At 43.2% G+C, this 26,918-nt stretch overlaps 1 protein-coding gene across 1 annotated transcript; it reads right to left on the bottom strand.

The window, feature by feature from the left end:
* Positions 1-1,080: 1,080 nt before the first annotated feature.
* Positions 1,081-26,917, bottom strand: C3H6orf163 (chromosome 3 C6orf163 homolog). Its single transcript, XM_073336652.1, has 6 exons — positions 26,770-26,917; positions 23,575-24,033; positions 15,908-16,002; positions 12,533-12,640; positions 3,553-3,755; positions 1,081-1,707 (listed from the first exon to the last, which is right to left on the bottom strand). The coding sequence occupies exons 1-6, from the start codon at positions 26,915-26,917 to the stop codon at positions 1,308-1,310; spliced, it is 1,413 nt and encodes a 470-aa protein (XP_073192753.1). The 3' UTR covers positions 1,081-1,307.
* Between the last annotated feature and the right edge of the window lies 1 nt (position 26,918).

Genomic DNA, 26,918 nt, shown 5'->3' with positions numbered 1-26,918 from the left:
TTACAACATAATGGTGGTCAGTTACTTTACTGTTGGGACCATCTAGGTATTTAGATAGATAGAAAAAAAAATCAAATTTACCCAAGTGATTATTCCTCATTAAGAACAAGACTTCTGTGAAAGCTGAAATTTTTAAATTAAGCTACTTTTAAGTTATGGGTGCAGGTTGCACTAGAGCAGGGGTTCTCAAACTGGGGGTCAGGACGCCTCAGGCGGTCGCGAGGTTATTACATGGGGGGTCGCAAGCTGCCAGCCTCCACCCCAAACCCCGCTTTGCCTCCAGCAGTTATAATGGTGTTAAATATATTTTAAAATGTTTTTAATTTATATGGGGGGGTTGTGCTCAGAGGCTTGCTATGTGAAAGGGGTCACCAATACAAAAGTTTGAGAACCACTGACCTAGAGCCATATATAGGTGTATCTGGTTTAGGAGACAGGAAACTGAGTTTTGACTGCCAGAATTTCCTGCTTATCATTTTGTCAAGAGATGAAAGGGCAGAGGTTTAAGCTATCAAACCCAGTGGATTTCCTAAGATCCAGATAGCTCTTTAGATGATCCATGGAATCCCTCAAAGCCACTCTGCTGGTGCAGTGCTGCCACAGACGGACTGTCTCACAGATGTGTCATAAGGAAGGGGAGCCTAGATGATAAAAACTGCTTTAAGAAGTGTGAACTCTCCGTTGGACATCCTCAGGGTCTGCAGGAAGAATATAACAAAGAGCAGCAGTTCTGGGCCTAGCCCTAAAATCCCCCCCAAACCAATGACCCAGTGGAGCTCAACCAGAGGAGAATTCTGCACAGTTCCTGGGATAGGAGGAGCATATAGCAGATCTGGCACTTCTCTCTTCAGTAACCCCTGCCCAAGATTCACTTCGCTTTCACTACTTCAAATATTGCCTTTAATCTTTTTTTTTAACTGAGAAAAAGTGTATTTTTTCTTGTTCGCTGGAAAGTGGCTGAATGGATTTTCCTCACACTTCAAAAAATGTCTTTGGATTAATATCAAGCATGTGAAACTGCAGCTCAAAGATTTTTGAGACAGGAGGTTATTATAATGGAAGTTGAAGTGCAGTCTTAACTTTACATTTGTAGGAGAGAATATGAATATATCCTGCCTAAACTTGGTGCATTAATTAATATGGGAATGATTATTTTTCCTTTACCTATAGTGACTCATGTTTAATGCAGTGAACAGAAATTGATTTATTTTTCAGCATTACCTATTGGAAGTGCTGATCTGCACTAGCAGTAAATCTCACATCGATCCTGTCTTTATGTTCCTTGTCATTATCTGTTGCTTCATTTTTTATATCCCTGTGTTCTTTCTGAATGGCAGGATAAAATCTGCTTGTCCTGGGGTCAGCTTAGGAAACGTAATATCAATGTAGTTTTGAAAAGATTGTCTTGTTTCTTCTATTTCAGCTTCCAGGTTGTCTTTCCAAGCTGTCATGCTTTCTAGCTGTTGGGTAAGAGTCTGTACTTGAGCTTCCGTCTCTCTCAGGCTGGTCGTCATTTCTCCATATATGGCCTGATGTGTTATCTCTGCTTCTTTGAGCTGTTTTTCAGCCTCCTCTTGTTTCTCTTTTTGATTGATGTCCAAGGCAACACTCATTTCATAATGTTTTTCTTTTTTTAATTGATCCAGGTTCTTCTGATGTATTTTGTTAGCCAATACCCCAGCTTCCAGGAGTTGCTCTGTGTGCTTTCTGTTAAAAAGTTAATTGATTTGTAAAGTAACTTTAGGATAGGTTTAATACATTATGAATGATTATTAAAGATTCCTTAAAGTTTATTCACTATACAGTTATAAAGTTTCTGATTTTGTTAAAATTATAAATGAAGTTATAACATGAAATAAAATGATGACAGGACTAAAACAGGATAACAGAAAGACCAGATCCTCTGGTCAGATCCTCTGATACTGGAAATCAGCATGCTTAAATGGAGCTATACTGATTTACACCAATGGAAGATCAGTTCCAATATGTATACCAGATGGTATTATTTTGATGGTGCATGTGTCAAGGTGAAAAGTGTTATAATACTCCAAATAAATGTAAAATTAAACAAATAAGGTGTGTGTATGGAGGGGGGGGGGGGAAGAACATGAAGAATCAATTTTAATTCTGCATTTTAACTTCAAATAATTTTTTATAGTGCTGTCCCAAATAGGAATGTTTTCCTGAATTGGGGCTAAACATTGATTTGTAGCCTGGAAATGTCCTAATTTTTGTTTAAGTTTTATCAGACACATCTGTGTTCAGTACAATAAGGCAAGAAAATAAAGGCAAGAAAATGTATAAAATGTATAACATTGCCCAAACACAGTGGATGCAATTCAGCAAAGCTGGCTCAGTACAAACTACAAAGGGTATCCCCATGGTGAGCTCAGCGCCAGTCAAGTTCATTGTGCCAAAGGGGAAATTCTCCTAGCTGTTCCACTTTGCGGAGGAGTTTTAATTTTCATCAGGTCCCATAGGAACTCAGCTGACAGGAGAATCAGAAGATACCAGCTAAGATGATGTAGTAGTCTATCTGTGGAAAATAAGGACTGCAGGACTGGGCCCTGTTTTCATTGTGAGAATGAAAATATTACATAATATGTCAACTATAGTATGGATTTATTCTGAAAAATGGCTTTTAAAAAGGGAAAGGTGTACTTGTGGCACCTTAGAGACCAACCAGTTTGTTTGAGCATAAGCTTTCGTGAGCGCTCACGAAAGCTTATGCTCAAATAAATTGGTTAGTCTCTAAGGTGCCACAAGTACTCCTTTTCTTTTTGCGAATACAGAGTAACATGGCTGCTACTCTGAAACCTTTTAAAAAGGGAACATTCTTATCAAAAAATCTGTTCTCTGTGAGTTTTTAGAATTACTTCTGACATTAGTGAGAAAAGTAAATCTTACTACTCTCTAATCTTATGGAAGAGGGGAGCAGGATATTATTAAGTATCAACACTGTTAACATAATTAACTAAATTCCAGTTGTAGGGCCAGCTGTTGCCCTCAGTTTAACCTGTAAAATCCCATTGCTTTCAAATGAAGACCTGCTAAATTTGACCTGCTAAATCTTTATTTCTGGTGATGACACATAAAGAACAAAGCTTGACTTTCAGATCTCAGGTTAAGTTTGTGGTGCCGGCAATTAGTAAAAAAAAAAAAAAAATGTTGCTTCTAACCTAAGTAAATGTGATGTGAAATTGTGAGATACAATAAGCCTGAAAGCCCACAATGCTAATTTCACTCACTTTTCAGAGTAAAGTCACCTTTTGAATTTCCGGTATGAAATATTTTTAAAAGATATTGATCTGTTTCTTGAAAGTCTGGGAATGAGCAAGGTTGATGTTGTCAAGTCTTGTTTCTTTAGTTACATGTTTCAATATACTTTGTATGAATTCCATAGGTAGAAGTCTAGTTAGGATATCAGTGCTTAGAAGATGAAGATGGGTGCCATAGAAAGCCCTTAGGATACTTTGCTTACTGTTGGTATATGCATTTTTGCTTATTATAAAAATGGATGAACAGTTAAACTTTAGCAAATGGCAAGAATACTTTTTCTGCGTGGCCATTGCTTGGGATGCTGTCTGCCTCTCCTGTTTTCTGGCATCAGCTACAGCATGCATCTTTTCCAAAGCACACTCCATCAGGATGCGCTGAAGTTTGTGAGCCATGCGCTGCTCTGCAGCTTCAGATTCCCTCTTCAGCTCATCTTCCAGGTGCCGCTGCATCTCTCTCTCCTTTTTTATCACCGCTTCCTTAAGAAACAGTTAAAGTAGATTTAAAATAGTGAATAAAAATTTATTGTTCAATCCCCGTTTTTAAAGAAAAAAACAAAGTCAGAGGAAGAACAGCATTTCAATAGATCATTAAAGGAAAATTCCATGACTTGTTATGCCCTCGATTAGGGGTGGTCACTGGTCACAGTTTGGTCAGAGGTCAAAATCAGCCTTTGGTCACCCTTAGTTTAGTACAAAGGTGTAAACTGCAGGTCTACTAGCCAAATCTTCATAATGAAGATAAGGACAGCTGAAATCTGTGATGAATTGTGGTGTTTAGATGTTGCTTGTAATTATTAGAATTGGGAGCACTGGCTGCTGGGAGTGTGAAAGGACAGGAAACGGGAAGGAGGGGGAGGAGCAGGGCGGGCTCTAGGTTTTTGCCGCCCCAAGCAAAAAATTTGCCGCCCCAAGCTCAGGTGGGGCTGGGGCTCGCAGGCGGCACTGGAAGTGGAGGCAGTGATGTCACCTTCTCCCAGCGCCTGCAGGGGCTTTCCCCCCTCCCCCACCCGGCCGCGCAGAGAAGCCCCGATATAAGGGGTGGCACAAGGCAGCGCAGCAGCCAGTGTGCAGATGAGGCAGCGCAGCCCTGGCTCCCTGACAGGACGCGCCCTCTCCTCCCCAGGTGGCGGCTGGGCCCTGGCAGCTCAGCATCCCGGGGCCAGGGCTTCCCCTTCCCGCTGTGGCTGGGGGCGCGGCACCCTCGCCCTGTCTAAGTGGTGCAGCTCCGAGAGCGCAACTGCCCCGAAAAAAAAGGATGGCTGGAACGCCGCTCCTGGAAATGTGCCGCCCCAAGCACGTGCTTGCTTTGCTGGTGCCTAGAGCAGGTCCTGGGGAAGAGCTGAAGAGGCTGAGGGAGAGCTACTGAGGGTGCAGCAGCAGCTTGGAAAAGAGGTTTCCACTTTAAAAAATAAAGTCCTGTTGAAGTTTGTTAGTACCTTGGCCTGGCTACTACAACATTCTGGCGACAAAGATGGATCTTCTGCCTCTGAACCCACCTGCACCCTTTCTGCAAAGTCCAGGTGAGCCTCCAATTGCTTTTACTGCCTGGATCCATAAGTTTGAGACTTATCTGCTTCCAATCAGTGCTACAGAGATTTCTGAAGTAAGAAAGCGTGCTCTGCTAATCCACTGCCTTAGAGCAGAAGGGCAGTGTATAGTTTACACTTTTCCCCTTGCAGACGATAAATATGAGACTACACTCACTGCATTAAAGAATGTTTTTGTACCAAAAGTGAATGTAGTACCTAATCGCTACAGATTTCGCCAGTGTGAGCAGAAACCAGGGGAGACTATAATGCAGTATAGGCTTCCCTGAGGAGTCTGATTGTAACTTGTGACTTTGGGAATATGGCAGATGAGATGATTAGAGACCAGCTCATTGAGAAAACAACCATGCTTCGTGTAAGAGAACGTTTACTTCTAGAACCACAACTTACACAAGAAAAAGCAACAATTGGGGATTGGTCCTGCTTTGAGCAGGGGGTTGGACTAGATGACCTCCTGAGGTCCCTTCCAACCCTGATATTCTATGATTCAATAACCACTGCTACCCAGATTGAGTCAGCTACAGCTGAACCCAAAATAATGAGCATGGATACAAGAGGCACAGTCCAGGCTGTGACTCCTTTGCAGAAAAGTTCACTATCATCGCAGACAAACAATTACAAGAGGAAAACTAATGAAAAACCACCAAATCAGCAAATTCAAAATACAGTAAAAGCATGCTTTCACTGTGGATCCCCACAACACCTTGCAAGCTACACAGGATGTCCGGCAAAAGTAGCTCAGTGCAATCATTGGAAAAAGATTGGGCATTTTGCTAAAGTATGTCGCAGCAGCCAGTTCAATCAACAGGTGCATGCAGTTACAATACCAGATGTTACTGTGCTGAGCATGGACGAAATCACTACTACACATATTCCAGAACAAATAAAGTACACGGTAAATGTTTCCACCATACCCTCAGGCAAATCACACTCTATTCAGCTAATGTTGGACACTGGCTCAGCAGTATCTAATCTACCTGATTCCATCTATTTGCATTACTTTAAAGATGTGCCTCTTACTGAACCCAAGCTTCACTTGGTGTGCTATTTGAAAAACCATATTCCAGTACATGGCTGCCTGCCAGCAATATTTACTTTTGGTGATTGCTGTGTAACTGCAGAGTTCTACATTGTCCACAAAGGCACTCCTATCCTTGGCAGAGATTTATTGGCTGCTTTAAATCTCAGGGTAGTTAATGGACGAATTGATCTTCCTCAGCAAAGCACTCTTGCGGTACACACACCAGTTTCAGCTGGGACCTAACACCAGGTTGAGGAGAAACTCGGCTGTGCTTATGGGTTTCTGCATAAAGCTAAAATGGGGAATAATGTGATGCCTGTACGACAGAAATTACGGCGCGTACCATTTTCAGTCAGGGAAGCTGTTTCAGAGGAACTTAGAAAACTTGTTCAATAGGACATTATTGAGGAGATTAACTTCTCAGAATGGGTTTCACCTATAGTAGTGATGCAGAAGAAGGGTGGAGGCACTCGCCTTTGTGTGGACTTAAGGGAGCCAAATAAAGGTATTGTGATTGACAGCCATCCTCTTCCTCACATAGAAGAAGTATTTGCAGAACTCCGTGGAGCAAAGATGTTTTCTACTCTTGATTTGCAGAGCGCATACCACCAGGTTATGTTGTATGAAGATAGCAGAGACCTCACAGCATTTATTACACATGAGGGACTATTCCATTTTAAATTTTTTCCATAGGGTCTCGCATCAGCCCCAAGTGCCTTCCAAAAAATGATGTCATTGATTTTGAAGAATCAACATGGAGTTCAGTGCTATTTGGACGATATTATCATGTTTGGAAATACTTCGGAGGAGCATGACAATAACCTGCAGTCTGTATTAAACTGCATCAGCAAAACAGGCCTCAAGCTCAATAGGTCCAATTGCAAATTTAGACAAACTGAACTCTCCTTTCTGGGACATACAATTTCACAGGCTGGACTAAAACCTGATTCGGCTCATATCGTGGCAATTTCAAATGCTTCTCCTCCAACAGATTTGCAAACCTTACGTTCCTGCTTGGTTCCTACCGCCTGGTATGCAAAATTCATTCCCAATTATGCTTCTGTCATTGAACCGTTACAAGAATTACTATGGGGAAGTTCAACCTTAGTGTGGACAATGGATGCACAAGCTAGTTTCGAAATGGTGAAAGACTTGATTGTACATAATCCAGTACTTGCACTATTCAGTCCTACATTGCCCACAATTGTAACTACTGATGCTTCTGATTATGAACTCAGGGCTGTCCTCACACAACTTCATGAGGACAACACAGAGAGGACTGTTGCATTTGCTTCAAGGACACTAAGTAATGCTGAGAGAAAATATTCTACAGTCGGAAAAGAAGCACTTGCTTGTGTCTGGGCTACTGAAAAATGCAGAACTTACCTGTGGGGCCACACGTTCAAGTTGCACACAGACCACAGCCCTTTGACGACGTTGCTCACCACAAAAGGACTGGGAAGAGCAGGATATCGTATTGCTAGATGGTCTGCAAGACTACTCTCTTTCAATTATGAACTGGAATATAAGCCTGGAAACCAAAATGTGATAGCTGATTGCCTTTCTCGCCTGCCTTTGCCTTCACCAGATGGTCCACTGGAGGATGAGGATGTAGTAGTTGCGCTTATCACAAGCACTCTTACTGCAGTTACGAGAGAACAATTTCAAGCTGCTTGTTTAGCATGTCCAATTCAACAAAAACTATGGGAATTTCTGACAAAGAGATGGCCCAGTAACCCTAAAAACCTTGACCCAGTTTTGCTGCCTTATTTTAGAGTTCGGGATGAACTTTCTTTGCTCGATGGCTGGGTGCTATGAGGTACACCCCAGCTACTTGTGCCAGAAGAATTACAATCAAAACTCATATACCTAGCACACGATACTCATCAAGGAATTGTCAGAACCAAACAATGACTACGGGATCTGTATTGGTGGCCAGGGATGGACTCTTAAACTGAAGCACTCATAAAATCCTGTGTCACTTGCCAAATGCATGATAAGACAGCAGTGACATGTACCCCTCCATTACAGCCTGTTCCTCTTCCTGAATCTGCATGGGAAAAAGTGGTGATTGACATTGTAGGACCCTTTGATACTGCTCCAATTGACTGTCATTATGCCATCACCTTAATAGACTATTTCAGTAAATGGCCTGAGGTAGCGTTTACATCGCAAATCTCCTCTGCTATAGTAATTAAGTTCCTCTCTTCAGTTTTTAGCAGGGAAGGAAACCCCAAAGAACTGGTTTCAGATAATGGTAGTCAGTTTACTTCCCTGGAGTTTGAAACTTTTCTAGCAGAGAGGAACATTTTACACAGAAGGTCATCCCTATACTACCCTCAAGCCAATGGGGAAATCGAACTGTTTAACAGAAGTTTGAAAGAGAGTTTGCAAATGGCTAAACTGGAAGGGGCGATTGTGGATAACCTTCACTACTGATTTCTTGCAAGCATACCGGGCTACACGACATGCCACAATGCAAAGATCACCCGCGGAGTTACTGCATGGGAAACAGATGAATGCTAAACTGAACATTGCTGGATTGTTAAAGGCTCGACCTGAGGCCCCCCAGCCGAGGATGTTGTGAGAAAAACAGTTGAACAGAGCCAAGCAAAGTATAAGGCTTTCACAGACAAGCGGCGGAGTGCTAAGGAACCAAAGTTTCAGTGTGGTTCCTTCGTTAGAATACGAAAACCTGGACTTTTACGCAAAGGGGACCATAAATTCACAGTTCCTCTTAAAATCATAGAGAAGAAGGGACCTTACACCTATCGACTTTCTGATGGGCGGGTATGGAATGCTTCTTATCTTGCCCATGCCTATGCACCAAGAGGAGATTATGCCAATACCCAGTCTGCATTGGATAATTTCACTGTAGTATCAACACAACAAGACATTGCACTGGAACCGGGGCTTGAGAGACGGCCTGTCAGACCCAGACGACCACCTGTCTGGACTAGAGACTATGTTATGTAGTATCTATAGTGTTTTTAGTGTAATATTTCTGTCAACAGTATAGTGCCTCATTTCCTATTTGTTCCTGTGGTTAGAACAACAATGTTTGTTGTAATTGGGAGAGTTTCTTAAGAGAGAAGGGAATGTGGTGTTTAGATGTTGTTTGTAATTATTAGAATTGGGAGCACTGGCTGTTGGGAGTCTGAAAGGACAGGAAACAGGAAAGACGGGGGAGGAGTTGAAGAGGCTGAGGGAAAGCTACTGAGGGTGCAGCAGCGGCTTGGAAAAGAGGTTTCCCCTTTAAAAAATAAAGTCCTGTTGAAGTTTGTTAGTACCTTGCCTGGCTACTACAACATGAATGAAATCAGGCCTGGCCCTTGTTGCCAGTATAGCCTTTTGTTGGTCAAAGTTTGGGTGTTCTTGCCTCTTACTTGTAATTACTTAAATAATTACAGGTAAGAATCTATATATTAAAAAGAAAATGTCAGAGCTAGTTTTAGAAAATTGTAAATATTTCAGTATCTCTCTGATTGTGAATGGTGTTGGTGTCTCCCAGTGAGAGGTGCCATTTTACTACAACATACTACTATATGTATAGAATGTAGTATAATGAGTTGGACCATCCCCTTCATAGACATGGACCCTCAACCCTGCGGAGAGGTCTTCTTAAGATTCAATGAAAGGGGAGGAGGGGGAAAATGAGATGTCTCTGATTGATTCATATCCATCTCCTCCCCATGTTCAAAGGGTGACAGTGGTACAGCTGCATTTTTTGCATTCTCTGTGCACAGATTTCCGAGGGATGATTGGGCTCAGAGTATAGGAACAAAGTTCATCATAGAAATCATAACAAAAGGTAGGAGAGTTTCAGACTTATTGTAAAGTCAAATTTGTGCTTATGCTAACAGTAGTTAAATAGCTATAATGCTTTTATGTTTATTAGCTGATGCTGGAATTCAGGTTTATCCAATGAAAGACAATCAGTACCTCACCACACACATTTTCCCTTCCATATGTATTGCCACATATGCAAACACCGATCTTGCACTAAACTCCTCCCATAGCTCCCCAAACACTCATTTCATGTCTTTGTCCTCAAAAGAATGTAGTAATGGACCCTCCTCCATATTCCCCAAGCCCCTAATTCAGACCTCCCTCTCACTTGCAATAGCACTCAACCCTATTCCAGCTCCTAAGAGCCCCCATTATACATCTAGATCCTCCTGTAGGCCTCTCTCTCAACAACACAAAGCAAAAAACTTTGGTGGTTCTTAACCTCCCACTAAAACCCAGACCTTGTTCCATGCCTCCACTCTCCAGCATATTAGGGTTTTCAATCTTTGGTCCGTCTCTATCTTTTCCAATGCCATTACTCCATGCCTTTTCTGCTTTTCTGCCTAAGACACAAGAATGTCCTCCAGTGCCTCCTAAACTCCCACTGCAGATCAAGACTACTCCCCCTCCTCACAAGGGCCAGGGCAGGGTCTTGCTTAATGACAGGGTTTTTTTGAGAGGTGGACAAGGGGGCAGAGCACTGTATGCTTCAGAATATTCAACACCCTTCCCTCACAAAGCCAGACATTGATAATTCTGGTAAGTAAAGGCATGGCAGTACTAAGCAGCTTGGATGGGCAGGGGATGGAATTGAATGTGGTCTGTCTCAGAGACACTACACTAACTGTTAAAGTATTTTCAGCACCCATTCAGTGGGACCTGCTGCTGTCAGCCATTGCCATCAGTCAGTTTGCTTAAACAGGGCTTAAATGAATCCCCGGTCATATACTCTCCTCTCCAATTTACTGCCCATCTGGTTCAAGACCCAGAGGTTATTGTTAAACCACTGTTAGGTTAACCACAAAAAGAGCAAACAAATTACCAAACTTAAAATACTTTATAACCACATTGAATATATCTTCCCTTTGTTATAGTTTATCTCCTTTCTTGTGGTTTATATGCTGAGTGGCATGTCTTGTGTCCAGGGTTTGTTATGATTTTTGTATTTGTATCCATTTTGTTGGTGCAAACAGCACATATTAATGTCCTTATATACCCACAAAAAATCCTTAATAAAACTTGTGGCTAGTGTCATGAAGTGTGGGGGAGTCCGGGCCCTGCACCCCTCTTCCTAGGATTCACCGTGACTCTCAGCCAGCCAGTGAAATGGAAGGTTTATTGGACAATAGCAACACAGTCTAAAACAGAGCTTATGGGTACAACCAGGACCCCTCAGTCAAGTCCTTCTGGGGGGCAGGGAGCTTAGACCCCAGCCTTGGGGTTCCCTGGGTTTGACCACCCAGCCCGAAACTGAAACTCTCTCCAGCCCCTCCTCCTCTGGGCTTTGTCCCTTTCCTGGGTCAGGAGATCACCTGATTCCTTTGTTCTCCAACCCTTTAGCTCTCACCTTGCAGGGGGGAAGGGCCAGGCCACCAGTTGCCAGGAAACAGGGTGTTGGCCATTCTTTGTGTCCAGACTCCTGCACACACCTGCCCTCTAGGGCTCTGCAACGATCATACACCCTTATCCCACCACCTGTATACTTAAGAACTGCATAGGGGAAACTGAGGCACCCCCACAATATTCAGAGAAAACATTAAGAACAATCCCACTTCGTCACAGCTAGTGAGTGAATTGTGATACATCAGGAATTCTGAGAGTCTGCAACCTATAGTGGAGGCTATAAGATCTGGATACAGAGCTTTCTTGGGGGCAAGACTGGAATGAACTCCAACAGGAACGAAAGACCATCACAGACCTCACCACGTTCCACTCAGTGCAAGACACATTCTTTTGACCTTGCCTTCTCTAACATAAACACACAACAAAACACTCCACTGCACACATTTTTCCCACTGGGGAGAGAATGTGAGAATGAATGTGAGACAGATGATGGTCCATTGCTTAATGCACTATTGGAAAGCCCTCAGATACTTCAGTGATATAAAAACCTATAGAATAGAATAGAAGAATAGAATGCTGTAGAAGCTTAATTGCTGTTTGTAGTTGTATTCCTTTGTATTTATATTTGTGTTTGTATCTTTTATCAGATATCCCAGCATGCAAATTAAGCACATTGTTGAGTCTATATACAATAAAACATTATAATTTGCATGCTCAGTTTAGAGGGGGGTGTGTGTATGTATATATATATATATATATATATATACACATACAGTAGTATACGTCTATTTTTATTTTAGAAATTTAGGCCATTTAGGCTGCAGTTCAGCAAACCATTTAAACATCTGCTTAGCTGTGGTATCAGTGGAATTTAAGAATGTGCTGAAAGTTAATCCCATCTTTAACTGCTGTGCTGAATAGAAATCGACGTAAGCAGGTGCTTAAAGTTAAGCATGTGCTCAAGCAGTTTGCTGAATTGGGATCTTACAGGGCATCTGTCACAAAACAACTAAGTTTCATATAACAAAAATTAAAGTATAGAATGCTAAAAACCAATCAGAAAGAACTAGCTAACCCAAGTATCTGACCAGACAGAACCAAATAATCTGGCATAAGGAAAAATACAATGATCCTCAAGGCAAGCTACCCTATCAGACAACAGGACTCAGTTCCCAGCTGATACAAAATGATAGCAGTGGATAAGCACAAACAGAACATCTTTAAACATATAGTATGACAATGTATTTTGTTGATAAGGTGATTCAATTCCATAGTTGGACATTTCTACAGGAAAATATTTGGTCTATTAGAAATGGAAGCAAATGACTCCAAACCTTTAGTTCCTTTTCATGCTTTTTTTTTAGGCCTTCTAAGAAACTGTTGTGTTCAGCAGTTGCCTGATCAAGGGCTTGTTCCACTGCATCTTCTTTTTCCTCTTTAGCCTTCAAATAAAAATAAAAATCATAGCCCAAATGCAGTTAGCTAAAGATCTGTGAACATGGTATTCTGACTTGGATCAGAGATTATTGGAATCAAAAGCTTGATTGTTTTTCATTAAAAACTTAGAGCCAGATAAATCTATATAGAAATGATAACATGTGTTGTTTTGGGCTATTTGACAAAATTGTTACATTGATCTTTGGAAAATTGCCGGTACAGTGATCAATATTAAAAAGTAAGCATTTGCTAACACGGTACCACACAATGGCATTGAGATACCACAGCTTTGTTGCCTATTATAAGCATAGTGGGCAACTCTGGATCTCACATAGCACTGTGTGGAAAAGGATTGGCAAATGTTGATATTTTAGTAGTGATCACAGTTCGTTTCAGAGAAAAAATTGTGATGTAAAATTTGTTTAAATTCTTGATAATGTTAAAAATGTGCCTTGCTGAGAGTAGATTTGGCAAGACAATAGACTGATAAAATAATGTCAGTTGACTGGTCAGTTCACTGCTTATTGACTGACAATGATCAAATATTCCAGCAAGAATGCCCTGATATAGGCGGAGGCTGACCTTTTTGATTGCATCATGATGCCATCTGTTAGCAAATTTACTTAAAGGTCTTAGAGTAGCAGCCGTGTTAGTCTGTATCCGCAAAAAGAAAAGGAGGACTTGTGGCACCTTAGAGACTAACAGATTTATTTGAGCATAAGCTTTTGTGAGCTACAGCTCACTTCATCGGATGCATTCAGTGGAAAATACAGTGGGGAGATTTTATATACACAGAGAACATGAAACAGTGGGTGTTACAATACACACTGTAACAAGAGTGATCACTTAAGGTGAGCTATTACCAGCAGGAGAGCGGGGATGGGGGAGAACGGGGGACGGGCCTTTTGTAGTGATAATCAAGGTGGGCCATTTCCAGCAGTTGACAAGAACGTCTGAGGAACAGCGTGGGGGGTGGGGGTGGGGATAAACATGGGGAAATAGTTTTACTTTGTGTAATGACCCAACCACTCCCACTCTTTATTCAAGGCTAAGTTAATTGTATCCAGTTTGCAAATTAATTCCAATTCAGCAGTCTCTCTTGGAGTCTGTTTTGCAAATTTGCAAAAATGCTCAAATAAATTTGTTAGTCTCTAAGCTGCCACAAGTCCTCCTTTTCTTTTTAAAGGTCTTAATCACTCATTTTACTACATGCTAATGCCACCTGTTGGGGAAACGATGAACTAATTGAAAGATGAGCATCTTGATTGGCTGGTATCTTCTAGAACAAATATTGTTTGTATGCATAGCTTTAGTTGTATACCAGGCCATCAATGTACATGGTGGCTTACAAAGCACGTTAAACAAGTTAAAAGACACAGTCCCTGCGCCAAAGAGCTTGCAATCTAAACTGACTAGACAAACATATGGAAATTAACTCAGAAGGGAGTAGGGGTGGAAGAGGAGGGTTTACACCTCCTCTGCTGACACAAAGAGAAGAGATGGACAGCCATTAAGTTGCCTGAAGAATTGGCCTGCTGCTTCCTTAGCATAAGTGCTTTTAAAAATGACTTTTTTCTTGTATGGTTGCTGTGTGTTTGTTTTATTTGTTTAATTTCATTTTTATTTTCTTTTGTAACTGTTCAGTCTTGAATACCATTCACATTTAAGTGCTAACCTAACATCGCTGAACTTCATTGTGTTTTGCATTTTTTCTGAATTAAAATAACTCAGTTAAGTAATTTTTTTTTTTGTAAGTAGGCATAAATGTCTAAGGCTAAGCTTATTGGAGACTATAAAGGCTTACTTTTTTTTGTTACTGCTGTATTAAATTAATGCTTTAAAATATTTTACCATTTTTGACATTATTTGACAAAAGTTGACTGGTTATTTTTGGATGGTCAAATGCCCAAGCTAGTTGAGCTTGATAGCTAGAGGATCATATTTGTGTGCAAATTTGTGCATACAGAACCTGCTTTTGGTCACATTGCAGTCAGTGGGAGTTCTGCTATTCATTGTGTACTGGATTTGGTACTTATGCAGCAACAACTGTAGAGTTATTGTCTGTCATATAAACAAGAATTGATAATTGGTTAAAAATAAATGTTGTATTAAAAAATTTAACCTGTAGACTGTGTGTTCTTTCCAGTATTTCTAGATTTAAAGTAGAAAATGAACTGGCAGATGAAGGTGAACTGATATTAACTATCAGTTTAAACATAGATGGCAGCTGACTGGGCGTGGCTGGGAGTGAGCGCCAGAAGCTCTGAGAAGTAGGAGGGGGCCACTGGTGCTCGGATTGTGGCCCCACCACCTTCTCTGCCTCGAGGTCCCGCCCCTGCTCAGTCTCCTCCCCACAAAGCTGCTCCTGCACCAGGGGTGCTGGAACAATTTGTATAGTGGGGGTGCTGAGAGCCATTGAACCAAACTGCAAACCCGTCATATAATGGAAACCATTTCAAGCCATGGAGTGCGGCAGCACCCCCCACACCCTGAGTTCCAGCACCTATGGCCTACATGCCACCTCTGCTCTGCCCTGAGGCCCCGCTCTTGCTTGGCTTCTTCCCCTGAGGTTCTGCCCCGACTCTGCCTCTTCCCACCTCTGCTCCACCTCTTCCCCTAAGGCCCCCCCTGCCCACTACCCTCTGCCCCCTCCCCTGAAACCTCCTGCCTGCCCGCCACTTATTCCTCTGCACCCCGTCCCTTGAGGTCCCCTGCCTGCTGCTTGCTCCTCTCTGCTCCCTCTCCCGAGTCCCCACACCTGCCCATCGCTCGTTTCTCTCTGCTCCTGATGCTCCCTCTGCCCACTGCTTGCTCTTTTTTTTATGCCTCCTCCTGCCTTAAGGGCGAGCGATGGGGTGTGAGGGGGTGTAGAGGAGCAAGCAGAGGGTGGGGCCTCAGGGGAAGAGGTGGAGCGGAGGCGGGAGGAGATGGCGCAAGGGCGGGGCTATGGGGAAAGAGGCCAAGTGGGGGCACGGCCTCAGGGCAGAGCACAGGCGGGGCCACGGTCTAGGCACTGGTGGCTCTCCACTTCTTGGGAGCTTCCAGGGGCAGCGCTCCAAAGGCGGCGGGCTGGCATGCCTCCTAAGGGAGCTGCGCCTCATCGGGCATTTCTTGCCCTATTTTGGGAGGCTTACCTTCTCCAAGCCTCTTATACCTGCCACCCATGAGCTCAAAGGAATTTATCCACAATTTGCATGCTACAACACAGATTCCAAAGAGTTTAAAGGAATTATAAAGGTTAATTTCAATTATAGTAATATAACTTAATTTACCTGAGACCATAGTTCGGCTTTAATTTTTTCAATCCGTTCTTTTACTTCTAATTCCTTTTTTTCACATTGTTCTTGTTGAAGATCTGCCCCAAGATCTATATATATTCAACAGAAATGGATCATGTGCAACATGTTACAAGTATAAAGAAACTGTAAACTGTCTCCTGCCCGTTTGCTTGATTTGATAGTTAAAAAAAATTAAAAAGATACACAATGTGAATCCTCGCTGCAGACAGTATTTATAATGTAAATATTAATACAGTGTCTTAAGTGTATGCACTGCTTTAAAAACAAGGACTCTGCTCAAGGAGCATACAGTCTAGGAACTTGATCTTATGAGGTGCTGTGGACCCACAATTCCCACTGATTGATGGCTATTTGGTGACCTATATGAAATAAATTTGGTGGTCTTAGTCTATTTCCTAGCCAACAAATGTTGACCTCACCCAGTCTACCACAACGGCTTGCGCTAATTCTCTCCATTGTCAGCCCACACAGTAGAAATAAGTGCTGAGTAGGCATTTGGACTCAACTGCCATCTCAATCCAGAAATTAATCCCTCCAAAAGAGAATTAAGGCACATTGATGGGGCAGTCTGGAGAGTCGACACTGTCACTACTAATACTGTATCCATTTTGTGGATAATAGAGGTTGCCAGACTCCAGGGTTGTCTAGCTCAGTATCTTTCAACAGCATCAAGTTCACTATAGCCATGCGAGTTTTAGAACCATGTGTATCAATATGTGCACCAAGGGTAACAACCACTCTACCAGAAGGACATATATAGGCCAAATCCACTCAGGCCACATCTACACTATGGGGATTATAGGGACATAGCTATGGTGCTGTAGCTATGCCGGCGTAACCCCACAGTATAGACACAGCCTACAGCGAGGGGCCGGTGATTCTGTCATTGTAGAAATGCCACCTCACCAAGCAACAGTGGATAGATCGACAAAAGCATTCTTCCATTGACCTAGCTGCGTCTCCACCGGGGATTAGGTTGGCATAGCTACGGTGCTCGGGTGGGGGATGGGGGTTGATTTTTCACATTCCTGAGCAGTACAGCTATGTTGACCTAAATTTTAAATGTAGATCAGACCTTAGTTTTTTTTTTCCTGCCTATCATCAAACCTGGGACTGTTGATATCTTAAAAGAAGTAGTATGTGAGTACATAGTTTAGTAACATATAGTTAATAAGAAATCATACTATATTATGTAATTTGTAGTTTCTGACTACTTAGGTGTGACTATTCTCCATGAATGGAATTTCACACAAGATATCATTTTTTATACTGAGAATACTGAGTTTTGAAAATTATCTCATCTTTTTCTGGCCTATGTGGGGAAAAGCGCAAAAGGGGCTATATGGCTGATGTACTAGGCTACAAAGAATAGTATAGTGTACTGAAACTTGCTACAAGAAGGCACATTTCCATGACTGGCACATACATTAGGCATATAATTGCGCTAGGCTAGCTGCAATAATTCTGTTAATAAGCTTCACATAAATATGAGTGTGAATCTATGAAGGCAGTATATACAAAGAACATGAGTGAATGACAAGTAACTATCTTAGGCCCCGTCTACACTGGCAAGTTTCTGCACAGTAAAGCAGCTTTCTGCGCTGTAACTCCCGAGGTGTACACACTGCCAAGCTACTTAGTGCGCAGAAACTGCACAGTTGTAGCGCTCTAAAAAAACCACCCCGACGAGAGGCGTAGAGCTTCCTGTGCCATGGCTATGGACACCGTGGTGGTTACAGCGCTGTGATTCACCTCTGGGAGGTGTCCCACAATGCCTGTTCTCACCTCTCTGGTCATCGGTTTGAACTCTACTGCCCTGCTCTCAGGTGACCAACCATCATCCCCACCCCATACATTCCTTTGCAAATTAGAAAGTCCCCCTACTGTTTGCTCAGTGATGTGTGCAGTGGTCTCAGTGCATCTTTCCAGGTGGCCAGGCCTGCTCCACGCACCAGATAATCAGCCGCTTGGAGCAATGCCGAGCTGCTGGACCTCATCGGCATTTGGGGCAAGGAAGCTGTGCAGTCCCAGCTGCACTGCAGCTGTAGGAATTATGATAACTAAGGACAGATTTCATGATGCAGGATAGAAAGGGGCCATGACCGGGACACTCTGCAGTGTAGGGTCAAAGTGAAGGAGCTGCGGAACGCCTACCACTAGGCGGGGGAGGCAAACTGCTGCTCCGGTGCAGCGCCCACAAGCTGCTGGTTCTACAAAGAGCTGGATGTGATACTCGGTGGCGACCCCACCTCCACTGCAAAGGCCCCTGTGGATACTTTGTTGGCTCATGTGCCAGTCGCAAGTGGACCAAGCCAGGAGGAGAAAATCTTGGATGAAGAGTGGGAGGGGGACCCAGAGGCAGAGGATGGCTCAGACACCTGAGATGCATGCAGTCAGGAGCTCTTTTCTACCCTGGAGGAGCCTAGCCAGTCACAGCAGTCGGAACTTGGCAAAGCGCAAACAGGAGAGGAGGCCCCTGGTGAATGGATCTGATTTTGGGAATTGCTGAAGCGATTTGTTTTGGGGGCAGGAGGGTTGCAGAAATCAGGCTTGTCTCCAACCGCATGCCTAGTCTGAGCGGCAGAACAGGTTGTTGATTGACTCCCTCACTTCACGGGAATCTCCCTCAAAGATCTCCAGGAAACTCTCGTGGAGATACTGGGCAATCCGCTGCCGCAGGTTCCTAGGCAGAGCTGCTTCGTTTCTTGCCCCATTAACAGTAACTGTCCCACGCCACTGTGCCCAGTATACAGCAGGGTCTGGGAAGAGTGATTCACCCTGCCGCTGCGGCTACTCACCATTTTAGGGGTCTTGTGGCTCTTGTGTGCTTGCCTGGAGTCAGTTAGTGACAGGTGTGAGAGTACTGGCTGTGTTTTAAAGCACTGAATCAGTGTTGTCTGTGTTGCAAACACAATACTGCTTCTGTAAAATGTTGCATTTAAACTTCACAGAGATGACCTTGGGAGGCCAGCCTCCCTTATCAGCAGCAGAACGGCTGTGCAGAATTAGAAAGCGCCACGAAGAAATAAGGAGGACTTTCTCTGTGAGGGTTATGATGCAGTCTGCCTCTGAGAAACAGGAATTGAAGGAGTGGTGGGACAGCAAGAAGAGGGACCAAAAGGAGAATGTGGGACACCAGAAAGAAGCCATGGAGTGGCTCTTAAACATTCTGGAGCACCAAGTGGACACGCTCCAGGCGATACTAGCTCTTCAGACCAAGCAGCTCCGCTCCCGCCCTCCCCTGCAGCCGTTGTCACAAAACTCTTTCCCATGCACCCCCCTCACACCACCAACACACTATTATCAACCTCCTGATTCCACTTTCTACCCACAGCATTCCACTCCTCCCTCCTCACAGTCCAGCAGTGTGGACTCCCAATACCCACTGCACTCAACACCTATCCATCTGCAGTTTGGCCCTGCTGAAGTACAGCACCCGCTGCATTGTTCTCCAAAGGAGAAGGTTGGGTATGATCCCTGGACATACAAAAATCTGTAGCCATCCCAGGACCCCTCCTCCTTTTGATGCCTTCCCTTCCCCCATCCCCTCCCTGCTGATAATTTTTTTCATTTGACTCCCTTCTCTGGTTGTTGTCTTTTAATAAAAGAATTGTGTTTGTTTGGAAGCAATCTTTATTTTATTAAGTGAAAGCAAAAAGAGCACTGCAAAACACATACAATTTTGTTAAAGCCTCTTCTTGCATCATGTGCACCAATCACCTCCTAGCATTACAAGCACTGCAATCCCAAGCATAGTAACCAATATTAGTGGCTTTCAGCCTCAAATTGCTGCCTCATGGCATCCCTGATCCTTATGGCCCCACACTGTGCCCCTCTGATAGCCTTTGTCTCTGGCTGTTCAAACTCAGCCTCCAGACATTGAGCCTCTGCGGTCCAGCCCTGAGTGAAGCTTTCACCCCTCCCTTCACAAATATTATGGAGCATACAGAACGTGGCTATAAGCATAAGAATATTGTCATCAGCCATGACCAGCTTCCCATACAGGCATCGCCAGCGGGCTTTTAAATGGCCAAATGCACACTCCACAGTCATTCTGCACTTGCTCAGCTTGTTGTTGAACTGCTTCTGGCTGCTGTCAAGTTGCCCCACGTACGGCTTCAAAAGCCATGGCATTAAGGGGTAGGCAGGGTCTCCAAGGATCACAATGGGGATTTTGACTTCCCCTACTGGGATTTTCTGGAAGAAAGTTCCTGCTTGCAGCTTCTTGAACAGGCCAGTGTTCTGAAAGATATTTGCATCTGGCACCTTTCCGGACCAGCCTGCATTAATGTCCGTGAAACGTCCACGGTGATCCACAAGCGCCAGGAGAACCATTGAGAAATACCCCTTGCGATGAATGTACTTGGTGGCTAGGTGGTCTGGTGCCAGAATTGGAATGTGTGTGCCATCTAGCACCCCTCTGCAGTTAGGGAAGCCCATTTGTGCAAAGCCATCCACAATGTCACACATGTTGCCCAGAGTCACAGTCTTTCAGAGCAGAATGTAATTAATGGCCCTGCACACTTCCGTCAACATGAGTACAACGGTTGACTTTCCCTCTCCAAACTGGTTAGCGACTGATCGATAGCAGTCTGGAGTAGCCCGCTTCCACAGTGCAATTGCCACGCACTTCTCCAACAACAGGGCAGCTCTCATTCTTATGTCCTAGCGCCACAGGCCTGGGATGAGCTCATCACACAGTCCCATGAATGTAGCTTTCCGCATGCGAAAGTTCTGCAGCCACTGCTCGTTATCCCAGATGTGCATCACGATGTGATCCCACCACTCAATGCTTATTTCCTGAGTCCAAAAGCTGCGTTCCACTGTGGTCAGCACCTCCGTGAAAGCCACAAGCAATCATGTGTCATAGCTACTGCACGTGGCAAGATCAATGTTGCACTCCTCTTGCCTTTGTAGTTTAAGGAATAACTCCACGGCCACTCGTGACGTGTGGGTCAGAGCGAGCAGCAGACTGGTCAGCAGTTCAGGATCCATTCCTGCAGCCTGAAAGAGGCAGGGTGCGCACTACACAAACCGTTGAAAGATGGCGCCAAATGTGGACGGAAGCACAGGGTTTGCTGGGATGCGAAGCAATGCATCACGGGGCACAGGGACTGGACCCAGGATGCCCCACAATCCCCTCACCTTCCCACAAGTCTTAGTGGCGAAAGAGATGCTCTGTGGGACAGCTGCCCAGAGAGCACCGCCCCAAATAACGCTGCAAGTGCCGCAAGTGTGAACTTGCTATTGCACAGGCAGCTGTCAGTGTGAACACACAACAGCGGTTTTCCTTCTGTGCTCTCTGAGCAGTGCTGTAACTAAGGGTGACCAGACAGCAAGTGTGAAAAATTGGGACAGGGGGTGGGGGGTAACAGGAGCCTATATAAGAAAAAGCCCCAAAAATCGGGACTGTCCCTATAAAATCGGGACATGTGGTCACCCTACTGTAACTGCCAGTGGTGTAACTTTGCCAGTGTAGATGTGCCTTCAGCGAGAGATAAGGTGGGTGAGGTAATATCTTTTATTGGATCAGCCTCTCTTGGTGAGAGAGACAAGCTTTCAAGCTTACACACTCTTCTTCAGGTCTGTGAAACATACTGTCACAGCTAAACACAAGGTGGAACAGATGGTTTAGCGTAAGTAGTTAACACATATTTCAAGGGACTATTCAAGGTGAAGTGGCCCGTTAACACACCGTCAGCCATTGGCTGGGGGAGGGGCTGGGGAAGGAAGTGGGCGGAGGCAGTTGGGAGGGGAGTTGTTAGTGGGTTACAGATTGTTGTAATAAGCCAAAAAATCCAATGTCTCTGTTCAGTCCATGATTGTTAGTATCTAGCAAAGTTATTAATTTAAACTCCCAGGCTCATCTTTTGAAAATATTGTGCATGTTTCCTTTGAGGATGACGATGAGAGGTCAGATATAGAATGATGGCTTTGTGAAAAGTGTTCACCCACAGGTAATATGGTGTTTTAGGCTTTTATCATTTTTCTGTGTGACTTCATTTGAGAGAGTAGTGATTTTCTGGTTTCACCCATATAGCTGTTATTGGGAGATTTACTCTGCTGGATGAGGTACAGCACATGTTGTCATAGGCATGTGTAGGACCCATGGATCTTGAATGGTGCGTTGTGATCATTACAGCAGTGGAATTATGTCTGCAAGTTTTGCATCTGTTGTTCTGGTAGGGTCTGATGCCACTTTGAGTTGGTGTGTGCTGGTCTGTGGGGAGCTTGCTTCTGATGGTGAGCGTGGACAGGTTGGAGAGTTTTTTGAAGGCCAGAAGAGGCAAGTTCTGGAAAGATTTATTTCAGGATGGGGTCCCCATAGAGTATGGGTTGTAGTTATTTGATGGTACTCCATATGGGTTCCAGTGTGAGGTGACAACTAGGGGTGTTTTAGGGCAGTCAGAGGGGGTTTCATTTCTATATTGAAACAGGTTCGCTTTGGGTATTTTGGTGGCCTATTCCATGACATGATCTTCTCTGGTGGTGTGTCCTTGTCTGGTGAAGGCAGTTTTGGGTGTGTTAAGATGTATAACTTGGACTTTCTCCTTGGACTATATTCTGTGGTATCTGAGTGCCTTGCTGTAGATAGCAGATTTTTTCGGTGTTTGGGTTGGTTACTGGATATATGAAGGTAGGTGTGGTGATTTGTGAGTTTCTTGTATATAATTGTCTGTAGGGTTCATTGTTGAAGCTGATCATGGTGTCCACCCATACAATATTTTACAAAGTAAAAGGGGAAAATACTCTAAAACAGGACATTTTTAAGAGGCTCCCAGTGTGTTTTATGTTGTCTATGTCAACTATAAGCTCCTCAGGTCAAAGACCTTGATTTCTAGGTCTTCTACAGTCCTGAGCACACTGTTGATACTTCAAATGTATTTTGAAAAGCAACTATCCCAAGCTCTAAGAGCTATTGAATAATGACTTAAGCCTGTTTAGTAACCCACATTATCGAACATAGGCAGTGTGACTCACAATACTAATATCACTGATCAAAGATCCCTGCAATAGTTAGGTATAGAAATTCTTACTTTATTGATTTTCCTCGGACTCTTGCTATTAACATACTAATACTACCATACATTTTCTTTCAATTTTTAAACTATAATTGCACTGCAATAGAAAATCCACTTACGACCTTAGAGATAGTTTATACGGTAAAAGCTTTGTTATCCGGCATGTTGGGAAAATGGGGGGTGCTGGTTAGTCAAAAATTCTGGTTAACTAAGAGTTATACTTACCAATGGACTACCAATTTTCAAAGAATTATAATACAATAAAATGAATAAAGTATAAAATAGTAAACAGGTACTCACCAATCTAATAGTAGTGCTGCACTGCAGAGTGTTTGGTTTCTTGAAGCACTTAAGTATATACAGGGAAAGTTTTCTATACAGTAGGTTATCTTATGACACTGCATATCACTGTGGGCAGCGCATGGCATACACCCAGATCACTAAAAATACACTTAACACTAAAACTATACTGAACATAATTTAATTTTTCTTTGATGATTCAGAAGGCACTTCAGGATGTTGCAGTGCCTCAGGGTCATCCTTATCAACATCAATTATCATTGTAGATGTAGAAGATGTAGGAGATTGGGCTGAATCTGTACGGACCCTATGACACACCCTTGAAGCTGCTTTTTTTGAATAAATCCCTGACATCAGCTTGCTTAATTTTCTTCTGCCTCTTTTGCATAAAAGTAGAGTGCAGAATGTGTGATTGCATAACCTCCCGGGCAGTATAACATGGCTGCCTTTCTGCAAATTTAATTATTGTAACAAAAGCTGAAGAAGCCTTTCCCCAAGTTGTTTTGTCCTCTTCACTAAAATCTTCTTCACTGTCTTTATCAGTGTCCTTTGACTTTTCAGGATTCAAAACATTCTCTGTTATTTCTGTATCAGTAACAGTATGTGTCACTTCAACCTCCTTGTCAGTTTCAACCCACTCTCCTATCTCACTTTCATGAAGTTTGTTGATTGGGTGTGAAGAAGGACTATCCGTCACCATTTCAAGAATTTGTGCTAATGTATTTTTTCTAACTCTTACTTTAAAGCCTTTAAATTCATCTTCATCAGAAGAGACGTCTGCAAAGATAACATTAGGCTACAATTTTATCTAAGCTCTTTAATGTTTCACTTTAACAGAATTTCAGGCACAAGCAACATTAAAAATTGCATCTTTTATGTTATAACGAGATTGAAAGTCCTGGATAGTGCCTTCATGATTGATCAGCTTTCTTAGGAAATCTGTTCTGTAATAACATTTCATTTGACCCTGGTCCATAGGTTGAATCAATGAAGTAACGTTGGCAGGCAGGAAGATGGTAAAAATACTACCAGACACTAACTCTGTTTCTTGAGAGTGAGCTCTACAATTGCCTAGCAATAGAATAACTTTGCTATCTTCGGGTAAGCTTATTTTTCTAAAATATTCTTTCACTGCAGGTACAAAAACATGATGAAACCAATCATAAAAAAATTCTTTGTCCATCCATGAATTACCTTGTGCTTTGTAAACAATAGGTAAATGTGCAATACCTTTGAAAGCTCTAGGATGATTATATTTTCCAGTCACCAAAAGTTTTATTCTATGCGAGCCTGCGGCATTAGCACACGTAAGAACAATTAGTCTGTCTTTATTGTGCTTAAAACCAGCAGCGTTAAATTCGCTTGCACCTGCTAGGGTAGAATTTGGCAAACATCACCGAAAGAGGCCAGTTTCATCAGCATTATACATTTGTTCAGGGGATAGATCATGTTCAGTGATTAAATTTCTAAAATTTCTAAATTTCTAAAAAATTCACAATATTTATTTCACTTCATGGTCAGCCAATTTTTGTTCACTGGATACATCTAGCTTTCTAATATCGTGACGAAGTTTGAAACACAAAAGCCATCGTTCAGAAAATGCACATGGCTCAGTCGATTCCATTTGCTTATAAAAATCTTTTGCCTTTTCAATGAGCATTGGGCCAGAGATAGGGGCACACTCCCATTGTTTCAATGAAAACCATTCGTATAAAACACTGTCTATCTGGTCTAATTTAGGTGTATGCAGAGTATAGCGATGTTCAACAGCTTTATTTGACTTACAACTAGCAAAAATTTGAGCAATTGTCCTTTCTGAACCTTGATGTTGTATATCATGGACAAGCCAACATTGTACTCTTGCATCAAAACATTCCTTTCTTGCCCTTTTCAAAACATGTACAAATATCTATTTTCTGTTTTAATGTCAACACAACTCTCTTGTGCTTCTCTCCTTTGCTTTTCATTGGTATTTTGGATGCCATAATGGTAGGGTGGTGTTGATATTTTATGATAAACACAGGACTATACACAGAGTAATAAACCAACAGATCACAATGGCGGATACAAACAGAAAGAACAGCATTTGGCTCTTCTCGGCTAACTCGAGCATAGTCCGACTGCTCCCGGAAATACTCGGGTCCAGAATAACTTTGGCATCGATTCTACTTAGCTTCTGCATTGGTCCCGTTTACTAGATTGAAGACTTGTATTGGAAGATATCAGAAATGCTAGTTTCTAGAGCTTTCTGGTTGGTAAAGTGCTGGATAACACAGCTTTTACTGTATAAGTATGCCAGAGTCCTGTCAGGAACTGTTGTTTCAGGGGCTTGTTTAGGCCCTGTACACAGTTCTGGTAGTAAAGAGTTTAACTGTTTTTTGAAGAGTTATACCCAGCAAAGTTATAACATACACCTCTACCCGCTTTCCTTGCCCACGGCCCCAGCCGTGTCACTGGGGGTGGAGGGTTGGGGAAAGGCCCCACACCCACTGGCAGCGGGAAGCGGAGCGTCACAGCTGGGAGCTGGTGGAGTGGAGCGGGCTGGGGCTGGGCTGCTCCACTTCCGCTGCTGCCGGTAAATGCCGGGATCCCTTCCCCCAAGCCCCCTTCCTTGAGCGACATGGCTGGGGCTAGGGCAAGGGAAGTGGAGAGGGCTTCTCCCGGCCCCCCGCTAATCACCCAGGCCACTCTGGGCCTGCGGAGCCCCCAAAAGTGCCCCCCCACAGCTCCTGCCTCCCAGACCCAGAGGGGGTGGGGGAAGGCCCTGCCACTGACCACCCCCTGAGACCCTCTGCCCCTTATCCAACCCCTCGGTCCCGGCCCGGCACCCTTAACACGCCGCTTAGAGCAGCATGTTGGAGCCAGACACACTGATGTGCTGATCCGCTGGAGCACACAGCCCCAGCCCCCAGAGCGCTGCTTTACCATGTTCTAGCCAAATTCGTGTTATATTGGGTCGTGTTATATCGGGGTAGAAGTGTAGTTGTGGCCACAGTCATTACACAGTAGTCTCTAGCATGATTTCTATTTCTCTCTCATCTGTTTAGGGCTTGATCTAAAGTCCATTGATGTCAAGGGAGAAACTCCTGTGGACTTTGCACTGAACCCTTATAGAGTGACTAACTAAGGCCCAGATCCTGAAACAGGAAATGTAAAAGCAGACTTCAGTTTTGTATTGTAACTTTGCCTTACTAAAGAGTTTTTAAAAAATCTTTGTCAAGCATGGTTCTTCTCAATCCTTTTAAGCCTTACTTACAACTATTTTCAAACATGCTCATACATAGCTTTCTTTTTTTTGCTCCAGTGTGAGCAAATCTTTAATACCTTGAGAAGAGTAATTATTTGATCTGGAGTATTTGTACATATTCATGAATAAGTACATGTATCCATCTCTGATCAACCAGGAAAGGCCATTGCAAGAAGATGTGAATGTCAAAAATAAAGGCATATATAAGCGTTTTGGATATCCCCAATTGGAGAATTACAAATGAAGCATTCAGGAAATCAACTTACCTAATATATCCCGATGAGTGTAATACCGTGTTTTGTAAGGCTTATACTCCCGAATCCGTTCAAAAGTAGCAGGTGTAGGTGGTGGTGGTATTATTTTTGAGCATACAGCACAACAAACAAAGGAGCTCAAATCCGGATTTCTAATCATG

This window comes from Lepidochelys kempii, chromosome 3 (assembly GCF_965140285.1).
Source record: "Lepidochelys kempii isolate rLepKem1 chromosome 3, rLepKem1.hap1, whole genome shotgun sequence".
Lineage (NCBI taxonomy): Eukaryota > Metazoa > Chordata > Testudines > Cheloniidae > Lepidochelys > Lepidochelys kempii.
The sequence above is the reverse complement of the archived record's forward strand: the minus strand, read 5'-3'. Positions and strand labels throughout refer to the sequence as shown.